Source organism: Abramis brama (genome assembly GCF_963993115.1).
Source record: "Abramis brama genome assembly, chromosome: 17".
NCBI classification, from domain to species: domain Eukaryota; kingdom Metazoa; phylum Chordata; class Actinopteri; order Cypriniformes; family Leuciscidae; genus Abramis; species Abramis brama.
The window spans coordinates 35,563,326-35,578,466 of NC_139979.1; the positions used below are offsets into that span (position 1 = coordinate 35,563,326).

Here is a 15,141-nt window from a genome sequence, read left to right on the forward strand (position 1 = left end):
GTAATGTAATACATTTCTTTGGTCGAGCAGCTTATAATCCCAGCGCTGATGGCGTATGATGTCTGCGTGAATAACTGCGCGGTGGTTAATGCAAACACACGGTGACTGACAGGGAACACATGCTATCCTTTCATTCAGACCAAATGACATGATTGAACGAACATTTTATGGCCCTACGCCTTCCACAGACGATATACATTTATAACGATACATTTAGACAACTTAACATAGTGGTTGCTATCAGGAAATGAGACTTTCAACCAGCATAACAAAAAGGATTGCACCTTTAACTTAAATATACTAAACAAACCAAAAATACAATGAAGGTACACACTCAGAACAGTGTGTGTTAACACAAACACCACCAGACTAAGAGCAGACAGAACACAGGCCAATACACACCTAACAAACTCAATGAACAAAACAAGGATCAGGTGGATCAAATCAATCACACAATGAGTCGCTATGACAACCAATGAAACCATTCTAGAAACCATGGAAACAAACTAACAACAAGAATTCAAAACATTGAAAACGAAACCAAAACAGAAGTAGAATGTAATTTTTTTTAGCATGTCTTGTATTTTTCATGCTGGTTAGGCAACATTATAATGTCCAACAGTTGCGATCAGCAGCGAGTCTCGTCTCGAGCGTTCTTCACACGAGTAGCGCTCTTTAGACTGGAGTGTGTGCTGCAGATTTGAGAACATGGACATAATGAGAGATTAATGAGGAGTTTAGTGGGAGCTCTGCTATCTACGAGTCTCAGCTCCATCTGAGAGAACACCAGCAATATGACGAATGCTAAATACTGAGCCAAGCCAGTTTAATCAGACTCACATCAGAGTTTAAAGGTCATTTTTACAGGCTCTCATTATGAACTCTCCATTTACACTGAGTGATCTGAGTTTCAGCTTTTCTTCACTTAGCCACTCGACACAACTCGACATTGGTCAGGGATGTCACGCCTATCGGACTGTGTTTGCTAAACTCTCGTCGTCCTCTGTTGGTCAGTCTCACTCACTGATGAAGAGTGCAGGAGTCTTCAGTTAAACCTGGGACAGGAGAGACACGTTCCTGCAGGATCCAGCTCAAACCCTTCCCCTGAACCAGCGGATCGAGCTGGAAGCCTGCAGGACGGTGGCTGTCCAGAGAAGAGTTTGACCCCTGAACTAAACAACAGCCAGTGCTGTGAAAGGAGCCGCTGACTATAGCGTGAAGTCTGTTTAACGCGAGTCTAACCAGATGCGACACACGATAACATGTCTTTATAGAGCTGTCAAAAGTACAGACTTCGGTACTGAAATTTAAAAATGTGACATCAGCATTTCCCCTGAGCACTGTTGAACAGATTCTTAAACACTTCTGATTGGCCTTTGTGTTCACACGCTCAACATACATGTCTCTGATTGGCTACATCACTGAGCGCTTACACAGATACACACACGGGAGCGTTTGAAAGCTAATATATCCGCTGATAGAACAGAAATGCTGAATTTGTCACATTTATAATATTTCAGTACCGAAGTCTGTACTTTAAGTTTTGTCCTGACCAGCTGCGACAGTGATGCATTATGGGTAGGCGTGTAATGATTCACTCGTTTCACATCGATCTTGAAACATGGCTTTTTGAATCGTGATTCATTTGTTTCGGTCAATAGTCAATTTAAAATTGAAAAGGAATAATGTATTAAATATATAAACATTAAATTATTATATGTGTGAATTAATGGAGATGCTGTGATGAGTTCTCCCTCACTGACGCTCGCTCTCACTGGATCTAGTCTCTCATTGGCTACATTTACATGTGCACCAATAATGCGATTGCTCCGCCCACACGCTCTTCTGATTGGCTGTGATGTTTGATGTCTAGTGTTTGTCGTGGACACAAACTGCTCGTCACATGCAATCAGAGTGGCTAATCTTAGTTTAATCATAGTTAATTCTTGGTTAACATTGATTATTGTTTATTATTCTATTGACTATCCGTTTAAGAGACTGTATTTCATCACCTAAATGATGGATGAAACGTGACTTTAGCAGCTTCTGTATTCATATGTGTGCAGGATCGGTGGATGGACAGTTGCGTAACCCTTCTCCAGCCCTCAGTTATGAAAGTGTTCATGCATTAGCCCTGGTCCTGCTTCCTAACACTGACCCGATCACACTCATGCGCAACACGTAACCTCATTACTACTGTACATGCCGGAGATCAGTGGGGCAGTGCTTTGAAGATCTAGCTTTTGATACAGCGGATGAACAGTCATGTTTTGATGTGGAGTTTAATTCTTTCTTCATTACTCTTTGTTGTTTCTGTCTTCCTGTCTTCCTCACTGCACATTAATCTCTGTCAGTAACAGTGTGATGGGAAACAAAACAGACTGTGTTTTTATTTTATGACACATTTAAAGACATGCTTCATGCTTTGTTTTTAATCTTTTAACTGTATGCATTTATTTTTTGGAGTGCCTCAGTGCATCTCCTTTGTTTCCATTAGTTTCCTGCTGGATTTTACAAGTTCCTCCTTAATTTTGTTGTTCCTGACCATGTTTGAAGAAAAAAAAAAAGATTTTAGATTGCTGGCTAAAAATTAGTATGATGTTTCAACTTCAATTTAACCAGCAAGCTATTTTATGTGAACGTGTGTGTTGTTTCATCAGAGGAAATAATATATAAAGAAAATGCAGAAAGTACAGTCCACAAGGTTCATTTTCAACACCTGAAATTATGAAAATGAATCTCACATAACAGTATTGTTTATTAGCTTAGCCTCAATTTTATATAATGAAGCTGAAGGTGAATAAATGAGTTATTCTCTTGATCTATAATCATGTTGACTGATAAATCATACATTCACTTTATAATTTTCATCATTTAGTTATTTTATTTTTAAAGCTATAATTACAACACTTTTTCTTAAGTTTGTGCATTAAAAGTGAGGTATACTGTAATATCTGCTATTGCAATCATATAACTTCAAAAATATTGAAGTCGATCGGCAGTAAATCCACTGCAAGAATGACATGGATCTGAATTTAGGTGTTTAATAGCCAAAACTCATGTTCATAAAGATATGGTGTGACTCCAGAGTGGATCAGCTGATCTGATGTGTGATACACACAACTGTGATCTGCGTTTGAAGAGAGGACACACACATGAGAGAGCGGCTTCTGTTTCAGTGGACATCAGAGGACATGTTTGAGTCCTTTCAGCTGCATCAGATCTCCTTCCTCACGGCTGTGTGTGTGTGTGTGTGTGTCAGGAGGAGGAACGTGTTTAATCACTCAGTTAATGACAGAAGTGTCTCAACATGTCTGTGCAGATCCACCGCTTCAAACACAACTAACCAATCAGCTTTCAGGGTTTCTCCAGCATGTGAGGATCTCCTGAACCTCTGATCAGTTCTGACGTCTGGACAGGACACCTATCTGGGGAACAGGAAACTGTGCTGGAATCAACAACCCGGGATCGCTGGGAAGACGTGCGTGTGGTGACATTTTAGCTAAATTATATTATGCCGCCTTATTGCTGATATTACGATATGATATTATCTGCCATAAGCAAATATGCATTTATATCATTTCTAATAAATATTTTATTTCACAGACTTTGTCAGCTGTGAGATCTGAAGTGAGCATCTGGAGCCGGTGTGATCACGAGTGTGTGTGTGTGTGTGTGTGTGTATGTGTGTGTGTGTGTGTGTGATCACGTGTGTGTGTGTGTGTGTGTGTGTGTGTGTGTGTGTGTGTGTGTGTGTGTGTGAATCAGAGTTCAGCTGTCACTGGAGACAAACTTCAAACCCTTGATATCAAACTATATGCTGCACTTTATCCAGTCGGACATCATATTCATGTAACTTCTTTTATGAAAAAATATGGTTAATATATTCGGCCGGGAGTGGCCGGTTGGTTACGGTTCTTTTTATTCATATTTTTTACTATTTCTTTATTTGTGAGAAATACTACAGTAGCTTTATTGAATCAAGAAGTTTGTTTATTTTACAGATTTTTTTTATCAAGTTAACAAATTTGAACAAATGATAATTTTTTGATATTATTCATTTTCAAATTATTTCTTTCTAATTTAGCAAATATTCTGAACAACAGATGTAAATTGTTATGAATGCTTTTATTAAACAGTGTGATATACAGTGGGGAAAACAAGTATTTGATACACATTTGATTTGCAGGTTTTCCCACTTACAAAGCATGTAGAAGTCTGTAATTTTTATCATAGGTACTCTTCAACTGTGAGTGACGGAATCTAAAACAAAAATACAGAAAATCACATTGTATGATTAAGTAATTCATTTGCATTTTATTGCATGACATAAGTATTTGATACATCAGAAAAGCAGAACTTAATATTTGGTACAGAAACCTTTGTTTGCAATTACAGAGATCATACGTTTGCTGTAGTTCTGGACCAGGTTTGCACACACTGCAGGGATTCTGGCCCACTCCTACAGACCTTCTCCAGATCCTTCAGGTTTCGGGGCTGTCGCTGGGCAATACGGACTTTCAGCTCCTCCAAAGATGTTCTATTGGGTTCAGGTCTGGAGACTGGCTAGGCCACTCCAGGACCTTGAGATGCTTCTTACGGAGCCACTCCTTAGTTGCCCTGGCTGTGTGTTTCGGGTCGTTGTCATGCTGGAAGACCCAGCCACGACCCATCTTCAATGCTCTTACTGAGGGAAGGAGGTTGTTGGCCAAGATCTCGCGATACATGGCCCCATCAATCCTCCCCTCAATACGGTGCAGTCGTCCTGTCCCCTTTGCAGAAGAGCATCCCCAAAGAATGATGTTTCCACCTCCATGCTTCACGGTTGGGATGGTGTTCTTGGGGTTGTACTCATCCTTCTTCTTCCTCCAAACACGGCGAGTGGAGTTTAGACCAAAAAGCTCTACTTCTGTCTCATCAGACCACATGACCTTCTCCCATTCCTCCTCTGGATCATCCAGATGGTCATTGGCAAACTTCAGACGGGCCTGGATATGCGCTGGCTTGAGCAGGGGGACCTTGCGTGCGCTGCAGAATTTTAATCCATGACGGCGTAGTGTGTTACTATGGTTTTCTTTGAGACTGTGGTCCCAGCTCTCTTCAGGTCATTGACCAGGTCCTGCCGTGTAGTTCTGGGCTGATCCCTCACCTTCCTCATGATCATTGATGCCCCACGAGGTGAGATCTTGCATGGTGCCCCAGACCGAGGGAGATTGACGTCATCTTGAACTTCTTCCATTTTCTAATAATTGCGCCAACAGTTGTTGCCTTCTCACCAAGCTGCTTGCCTATTGTCCTGTAGCCCGTCCCAGCCTTGTGCAGGTCTACAATTTTATCCCTGATGTCCTTACACAGCTCTCTGGTCTTGGCCATTGTGGAGAGGTTGGAGTCTGTTTGATTGAGTGTGTGGACAGGGGTCTTTTATACAGGTAACAAGTTCAAACAGGTGCAGTTAACACAGGTAATGAGTGGAGAACAGGAGGGCTTCTTAAAGAAAAACGAACAGGTCTGTGAGAGCCGGAATTCTTACTGGTTGGTAGGTGATCAAATACTTATGTCATGCAATAAAATGTAAATTAATTATTTAAAAAATCATACAATGTGATTTTCTGGATTTTTGAGATTCCGTCTCTCACAGTTGAAGAGTACCTATGATAAAAATTACAGACTTCTACATGCTTTGTAAGTGGGAAAACCTGCAAAATCGGCAGTGTATCAAATACTTGTTCTCCCCACTGTATATCAGCCATTGGCACGTGTCTGCATCGGCCATCAGAACACACTAATGCTCTACCACAAATTATTTATTTATTTTTATTCATAGTTATTTGTGTTTGTTATATGTTAATGTTTGATTGTTTGTGTAGCACTGTGATCAACACTGTTGTATTATTATGTGCTTTATAAATAACTTGGACCACTACACTAAGGTAAAGGTGTTTTGAGGTCATTAAACAGGAAGTGTGCCTTTATTAACTGATAAACATGATTAGTGTGTAGAGGAACAGGAGTTGTGGTGTGTGACTGCCTCTGGTGTTCATCAGGTCTCTGTTCAGGGACATGTTTGGGAGATCTGTAATAATGTAGGCAGAGGCACGTTTCCCAGTGAGTTTGTGAATAAAATGAAAACTCTTCACACAGAAATCACACAATTCCACCAAGCGTCAGTGATATAGACTCAGTGTCGTCAGGACACACTGACAGGAGTATACACACTCAGAGTAAAGCACAGCAGGAATGTGAAGAGTTCAGAGCGATTACACACTAACTACTCGATCATTACTGCCACATTCCCCTGAGGAGATGAGCTGAGGACTGGACGGAGCTCTCCGTCCTTCTACTGTGTGTTACCGCAACACTGGACTCTGGCGATTCACTGATGTAGAAGGTAAAGACTTGTGGGTGTGTATTGATCTTCTGTGTGTGTGTGTGTGTGTGTGTGTGTGTGTGCGTGAGTGTGTGATTGAGTGTACGTGTGTGTGTGTGAGTGTGTGTATGCGTGTGAGAGTGTGTGTGCGTGAGTGTACGAGTGTGTGTATGCGTGTGAGAGTGTGTGTGCGTGAGTGTGTGAGTGTACGGTGTGTGTGCATGCATTTGTGAGTGTGTGTGTGTGTGTGTGCATGCGTGTGTGTGTGTGTGTGTGTGTGAGAACCCTCAGTGTTTCTGAGGTGAAGTCGTACCTGACTTGCTCTTGACTCTCTTGGACGGCTGTTTCTTCTTGATGAACTGAGTCGAGTCCTGAAGCGTTTCTTCCTCCTGCTCAACCATCGGCTCGGGGATGGACTCGCAGCTCACTGCAGAACACACACACACACACACACACTCATTAACACTCACTGCAGAACACACACACACACACACACTCAGTAACACTCACTGCAGAACACACACACACACACACACACACTCATTAACACTCACTGCAGAACACACACACACACACACTCAGTAACACTCACTGCAGAACACACACACACACACACACTCAGCATTAACACTAGTTTAACTGTACTCCAGTTAGTCGTCAGATTAACTGTATTTGATGCATGAATCTATAATGATGAACATGATCAAACTCTGCTGATACCCCGTCACACTCGATCTCCTCAGTCTTCTGTCTCTGACTGAGAGTTTACACTGTTTTATCCAGTAAAACTAATTTGTACAAACGTCCTCCTTCAGCTCGTGTCTTTCTACTGTCAAATCTGCACTGATTTGAAACGTAAGAATAACACTGATATTTTTAGTAATTATTTCAAGATGAACACTAGCTGGACTGAAGCAGGTTTTCTTGATTATTTTATAATTTATTAGAAAAATCATGAGTATCAAATATGATCGTCAGGCTTTTGAGGAAGGTTTATTTGTTCATGTCAATCATCATTGTATTGCATTGCATTATGTGTTTTAAAACTACAGCTTTGATCATAACACTAAGCATTTAAATATCATCTTACTAAGGCATATTATTTATATTTATATGCATTTTATTAAAGTATCTGCTATAGTGTTATAAAGATCTCACTGATTTACATTACAAGCATCAGAACTTCATCTTACTTTTTGTCCATATAAATATCAGCATCTGCACCAAATGCCATATTTCTGCTCAGTTTGGGCCTCTGAATTAAATCGGAGGTGTTTTTTCCTCCAGATTCTTACTATCTCAGACTACATGAGACATACAAGCCTGATGTTTCAAATATGATGCAAAACATAAAACTTTTTTATTTTTATTTTTTATTAAATATTTTGTCTAAAGATTCAATAAATTGTTCCATTAAAAAAATAAAATAAAAAATCTGACTTCACGGGGTTGCGTTCTCCACAGTGAGCAGTTGTGTGAAGTTCCCTTGCTCTTGACAGAAACCACTGTGGACACACAGGTACTAAACACACCAGCGGGTTATTAACACAAACATTCCTCTTCCAGAAACTGATGATCAGATTGTAGAGCACCTGCTGGACTCCATCAGACGGATCCGACGCTCAGTGTGTGTGTGTGTGTGTGTGTGTGTGTGCTGAGGATCAGCCAGAATTAAGAGCTTTGAAGGGTCTCTCTGTCCAGTCCCTTACCCACAATCCTCTTTTCACACCACATACCCCAAATAGACAAATCTTGTGAGACTGCTGACTTTCCTCAAGAAAGATAATCATAATCCTGCTCTAATATTTACCCGGGCTCATGTAGGAGTGATATTTCAGACCACAGACGGGCTCTTATGACACAGGTGTGTCTGTGCTCGACACTTCACTACACCAACAGCTCGACTGAAGAGTGACAGATTTCACTGCTATCACTGGGTTTCATGTTTGAGAATGGAGTCCTGTTTAGGGCAAGGTTTTAAGACAGCTAGAGGTTAATAGAGGTTATGCACTGAGTCTCTTTCCCGCGGGAACACACTCGCTCAGCCGGACTGAGAGGCAGAAGAGCTGAGAGTGACTGGATTTAATAGGAGAAACTGAGAAAACGCCAGTAAAACACACGATTATCAGTTTAAACTAAAGCTTGGACTAGATATAGTGTTCCTTACAACTTACAGTACCAAAGATCCGGTGATCATGGATATTGACATGCAGCAGGAATCGTGTTTCCTGACATTTATATGATCCTGATTTCCACGCCGGGGAAATACATAAAGCACATTTGCCTGTAAAAGCTTTATATAAATACAATATAGGTCTAAATCCGGATGATCACTTATATCAGTGTTATATATCATCATATCATCCAGCCTTAAAACATAGTTTTTTGTCAGTGTTTATTTAAGAAACATACAATTATGCAGAATATATGATGCTAAATATTCAATTGATGAGTTGTCAATACAATATATAACAATACAATATATAGGGTATGATTTTACCCCTAAATTCATCATATTGAATGATAACTGTGAATCCGCCGTTCTCTGCCTGGATCCAGATGTTTCTGTGAATCGCAGCGATTCATTTGCTTCTCTGTTCTGTAGCTTTCGGCAGGCTGTGAAAATATACCTCAGATTTCTTGTCAAATCTAGTTGTACAGTCAATCTCAAAGCTCTTTCCCATTTTACATGTGTTTAGTGTGTTTTTCACAGCACTCAGTGTTTCTGTCTCTCAGTGTGTGTAACCACAGTCACCCCGGCCGATGGTGACGTGACGCACGTACACTCCATTAGTCTTGTGATGACATTGCTTCCAGAAGTTGTAGTGAGTGTTGAAAGCAGGGAAGACCATGTGAATACGCTATGCTCCACACCATGAGTTTCAGGCTCCTGTCAACAGCAGAGTTGTTGTTTCTTCTGTGTTTCCACATTAACAGCTGGTCACGGCTCAGCACAGAACACGTCTAGACTGTGACTTCTGTTCCCTGAGAACTGGGAACGAGACACTGCGTCGATGACGCTATGGGGAACGCCTCCGACAGCCTATGACGTCACTACTAGTACGACCCAGAAGTATATAAGGGGAGCCTGGAGAACAACTTATCGTCTGAAGGGACTGTTCAGTAGGCCTCCCCGATAGTCCGGTAGCGTGAGATTGAACTCCCCTGTGTAAGTCCTGGATCTAGACAGTGCTTCAGGGCCTGTGGAGGCTGGGCACTCTGAAGGGACCCTAATAAGGGGAGCGCCTCCAGCTCTAGGGTCTACATTGTGAACAGGCAGTGTACTCAGCAGAAGTGCTATCGACCCTTTAAAGCAAGAGGAGAACACTCTTACGCTACCGGACTATCGAGGAGGCCTACAGCTTCGACTGTCACGGGCGTCAGGCAGTGCTGCGGCTCTAAGAGAGCATCCTCAACTATCCCACATGTGAGGGAGTAACTAATCTGTCTCTACCTGAGCCTGGGTGGTGAAGGGTGATCTCATACGAGCTATGGGGAGCAAAGTACTCTGAATAAAGACCCTAACAAGGGGACTATCAGCATGACCCTGAGGAGTGTATCAGGGTCGAGGCCTATTATCTTGTAAATTTTACAAGTCAGATTTTACATTCTCTACTAAACCCAACGAAATGGAGGCCACAGTAAGCGTCCAACAACATTCAACCTTAAAGGCAGGGTAGGCAGGTTTTTTCTAAAAAACTTTTCCCCAAATTTGATTAAACTATCTTTATATACCAATACATAATTAAAATGTAAGTACTCTGAAAAAGATAATATAAAAATGGAGTGTCTGTAGTCCTCTCAGGGCTGCAATAAACACAGCTACTTATTTCCATTCACTCCCACCCCCTCCCTTCTGGGCTCCTTCCAAAGCCACGCCCCCAAAACACATGACCGCGCGATGCCGACCGCTCAGCTGGAGGACGCGTTTGCCAGCGCCGAGCGGAGAGGAGCGCAGTGCATGTAGTGACATCATGTCAGAATCACATGTAATAAAATACCTAACTTTATCATTATGAATATAAACAACTAACATGGCTGTTAGTACTCACTATCAAGCTAGCATATCGATACTGGTAAAGTTTAAAATATATTGAGTTTGATTCGGTAACGAGCTAGGTAACATAAGGCAAAGCTAAAAACAGGTTGCATTGATACACGTTTTCCCATTACCATCAGTTACACTGTGATGAAGATGAATTTCGTGTAAGATTCATAACATATACGGTGTTCTGCATGTAAGAGCTTCCACGATGAAAGCACTGTTGGCTCTGATGAGGACTAACATTACACTCCAGAGACAAGTACCGCATCATCGGCTCAAGGACAGCCTTTTCGAATACTGTCTTCCTTTTTTTGCCTTGTTTGCCATCGCTGACTGTATATGCAGGTACTGGGAATTTTGACTGCTCTTTCTCTGCCATAATTGTGATTCTTTCCGTGCCCCTCTCCGTGCCTCTTCGCCTCCTCGAGTCAAACGGGTGCGCGCATGTGGGCAGCTCCTGTAGCGGCGGGGGTGGTAGCCATGGTAGCGAGGGAGAGTGACAGTCACCCAGCCAATCATTTCATTCGTTCCAAATGGAAATAAGTAGCTGTGTTTATTGCAGTCCTGAGAGGACTACAGACACTCGATTTTTATACTCTCTTTTTCAGAGTACTTACATTTTAATTATGTATTGGTATATAAAGACAGTTTAAACAAATTTGGGAAAAAGTTTTTTAGAAAAAACCTGCCTACCCTGCCTTTAGGACTTGAATTATTTTATTCAAGGGGCTCAGCGGAAAAAAATCCTTTTTCAATTTCAAGGCCTAGCTGGATAAACTCTAAAGCCGCTCTAAAGGGCGGAGTCCAGAGCACACGGCTTCTTACTTTCTACAGAGAAAGGCCTGACAACAATGAGGTCTCTGCATGGGAGGCTTTTCGAAGATAGCCTGCTCCCTCTGCTATCTACCCTGTTACACCACAGCATTTACACCTAGTGCAAAAGGCCTTGGCTAGACGACTCTTGTAGTAAGAGGAGGCCAGTATAGGAATAAAATCTCCTGATGGGCTCGAGCTCTGAGGAGTCTACACTCAGATACTGAGAGGCTCGAGGCGAGAACGCCACTTCTCCTAGTTACTGAGCCTAAGCCAGATATCGAGGTGGACCGACAGGGCCGAATGCTCGACTCAGTAGCTCTAATTAGTGGGTGCTTGCCAAAGGCAAACACCATAGCAACCACCCAGAACACTGTAGCAGCTGCCTAGCAACCACCCAGAACACCCTAGCAACACCCTAGCAACCACCTGAACAACATGAATAAGCCATATCTCAGCACCAGAACATTGTACAGACATGTTTGCTGGCTCGTATGCAATCATGTACCACACTCTAGCAACCGAGTGGCGAGTTTTGCCACTGCAAGCATCACTCACATTTTCTTCAGGAAATGTACATTCTAGTTGCTCATACTTATTATTATTATTCCGCCAAAAGTTCGGCGCGTAACTCCTCCCGCAGCTTTTATCACAGACCCACAAATGAGGCATCAAATCGTGCGGATTATTCGGGAATGGTGTGCTATGACACAGAAACGTGTGTTTTGCCACATTTGAAGAGGCTGGCAGGCTCTGTAAGAACATACCTCACAATGGGGTAAAAGTTACACCCCTGGGGGGCAGGAGCGTCCCAAAGTTTCCCATTGACTTACAATGGAGTAGGACGGCCCATGAAATGCATGCGTTTCACCTACTATGGTAAATTGCATAGGGATTTTATATTGAACATAGCTCTGGATCACAGTGTCATAGAGACAAGGGGGAGGGCTCATTTTACTCAGATGACCAATCAGTCTCTCAGGATCATTGTGAAGCTATCAAGCCACGCCCTAGCAACCATTTAGAGCACCTTAGCAACAAGTTCCATAGACTTCCATTCAAAGAGATCAAAGGGATATCTCCGGACTGAATTGTCATAGAAACATGAGGGTGGTCTCGTTTGACTCGGGGCAGCAAACAGCCAATCATGAATCACCTCAACACTTCCTAGCCCCTCCCTAGCAACCATTATCGAGCACCTTAGCAACCAAAATCCATAGAGGGATATCTTCCATTCTGAATGTCACAGAGTCTTGGGAGTTGGTTTATATCATTTATAGTGACAAGCAGACTTTGGAGTTTCATCATTGGCAGCTGCCAAGCCACTCCCTAGCAACCAAACAGAGTACCCTAGCAACCATTTTGCAAGACCTATATCTCTGCATCAGAACATCGTATAGAGATGGGGGTTGGTTTATATCATTCATACTGACAAGCAGCCTTTGGAGTTTCATGATTGGCAGCTGCCAAGCCACTCCCTAGCAACCAAATAGAGTACCCTAGCAATCAAAATCCAAAGAGGGATATCTTCCATTCTGAATGTCACAGAGGCATGGGAGTTGGATTAAATCATTCATACTGACAAGAAGCCTTTGGAATTTCATCACTGGCAGCTGCCAAGCAACTCCATAGCAACCAAACAGAGTACCCTAGCAACCAAAATCCAAAGAGGGATATCTTCCATTCTGAATGTCACACAGGCATGGGAGTTGGTTTATATCATTCATACTGACAAGCCGCCTTTGGAGTTTCATGATTGGCAGCTGCCAAGCCAATCCCTAGCAACCAAACAGAGTACCCTAGCAACCATTTTGCAAGACCTATATCTCTGCATCAGAACATTGTATAGAGATGGGTGGTTGGTTTATATCATTCATACTGACAAGCTGCCTTTGGAGTTTCTTGATTGGCAGCTGCCAAGCCAATCCCTAGCAACCAAACAGAGTACCCTAGCAACCATTTTGCAAGACCTATATCTCTGCATCAGAACATCATATAGAGATGGGGTTAACACGAAAATGACTTGGGGCAGGAAACAGCAAATCATGAATCACCTCAACACTTTCTGGCCACGCCCTAGTAACCATTGTCGAGCACCTTAGCAACCAAAACCCAAAGAGGGATATCTTCCATTCTGAATGCCACAGAGACCTGGGAGTTGGTTTATATAATTCATAGTGACAAGTGACAAGTAGTGACAAGTTTCATCATTGGCAGCTGCCAAGCAACTCCATAGCAACCAAACAGAGTACCCTAGCAACCATTTTGCAAGACCTATATCTCTGCATCAGAATATCGTATAGAGATGGGGGTTGGCTTGTTTGTTTCGGTTGGAAAACAGTCTATAAATATCACCATGGTAACTGTGTATTTACACCCTAGCAACCGTTTAGAGCCACCTAGCAACCATATTGCAACATATAAAAGCCATATTTCAGCTCCACAACATCGTACAGACATGGTTGTTGGCTTGTATGCAATCATGTACAACACCCTAGCAACCGAGTGGCGAGTTTTGCCACTGCAAACACCCACTCACATTTTCTTCAGGAAATGTACATTCTAGTTTATATTTGATATTTTTATTATCAGTCCAGCATTTTAATGCAGTTGTCACTTTTCTTTTCATTTTGTATTTCATTTTTGTTTTCATTTTTGTTTCAGTTTATACTTAATCTAACGAGAAAATTAAATTGCGTTTCATCCTCTGAGCTGTCGTTTTATTATTTGATTGCTTGATTTATCATTTAAATTTTTGGGGGAAGAAACTCATTTTAAACAAATCTGTGAATATGGCTTGACTTTAACAAGTGAGGCAAACACTGACTCTTCCCTGAACGAACCGTGACCTCCAGTGGATCTTTCACAAGAAGATCTTAAAGACAGAAAACAGAAAGAAAAACAGGATAAATATGGCAGGTGCTCAGGGAGTGTGGCGATCCTTCCCTGTGATGTCATCGCTTTGATTCAAGGTCGGGAAAGGGAGAGCAGGACTCGGCAGACAGGAACACACAAATCAGACCGATAAAACACAAGTGTGTGTGTGAGAGAGAGTGTCAGGAGTCTGACTTTAAACTTGAGGGAACGAAGCAACACCTCCTGCAGACGCACTACATCACACAAAAGCAATTTCAGCAGATTCCCTGCGATTCCTCACTCACTCTCCTCCACACGACTGGCAGCTGACCAGACGATGATATCTGCACACACACACCGGGTCCGAGACATCGGGAGGACAGGCGTCTGATAACAGGCCCATCCAGTTAATCATTCACACATTCCACAGGGATCTGTGGCGTTTTATGTGTCCTCTGAAGATTAAAGCTCGATCCTGTCGCTACAATAGCATTAGTGTAACATGAGAATGTGTAGTTTACTACCAAAAACTAGATTTTCTTCAGGATATGTATGCAGAACTTGCATGGAAACGGGAACTGCAGTGTGATTTAAGCAGTTATTAGGGGGTTTTAGCGTGTTGTGTTGCTGTGCAGTTTCAAAGGCATTCTGGGTCATTGCTAGGTGGTTGCTTGCTCGAGTAAAAAAAAAAAAAAAGGTCTGTTGACAGGATTTTCTGATTTATGCAGTGATAAAAAGAAAATTTCAAAATCCTCTGTAAAAACCTCTAACTCTAATATGGCAACAGAATCAAACGAGAATGTCCAGAAGCTGGCTTCATTCAATGTTCAGATGTCTGCTCTGGAAATGTACGCAAATTAGTGCATTTTTAGACTATTAGTTGCATATTTAAACATTCATTTCAGAAAACTTGTTAGAAAAAAATTTAATGCTCTTAATGTATTGTGAATAATTAACTGAAGAAGTATGGCTAGTGTAGATATCTGCAAGTTGAATATACACTATGTAACTGTTTTTGAAAAGTCAATACATCAGTCCTTCTTCCGAAACGTGTTTTTGT

General features: G+C 41.9%; 1 protein-coding gene across 2 annotated transcripts in view; it reads right to left on the reverse strand.

Annotated features, from left to right (window-relative positions):
• bbs9 (Bardet-Biedl syndrome 9) overlaps window positions 1-15,141 on the reverse strand; it is a 176,410-nt gene that overhangs the window by 50,571 nt on the left and 110,698 nt on the right. For both annotated transcript variants that reach the window (XM_084089234.1, XM_084089233.1), the window contains one exon: window positions 6,681-6,794. In XM_084089234.1, coding sequence (XP_083945360.1) covers window positions 6,681-6,794 — 114 coding nt within the window. The remainder of the gene's footprint in view (window positions 1-6,680; window positions 6,795-15,141) is intronic.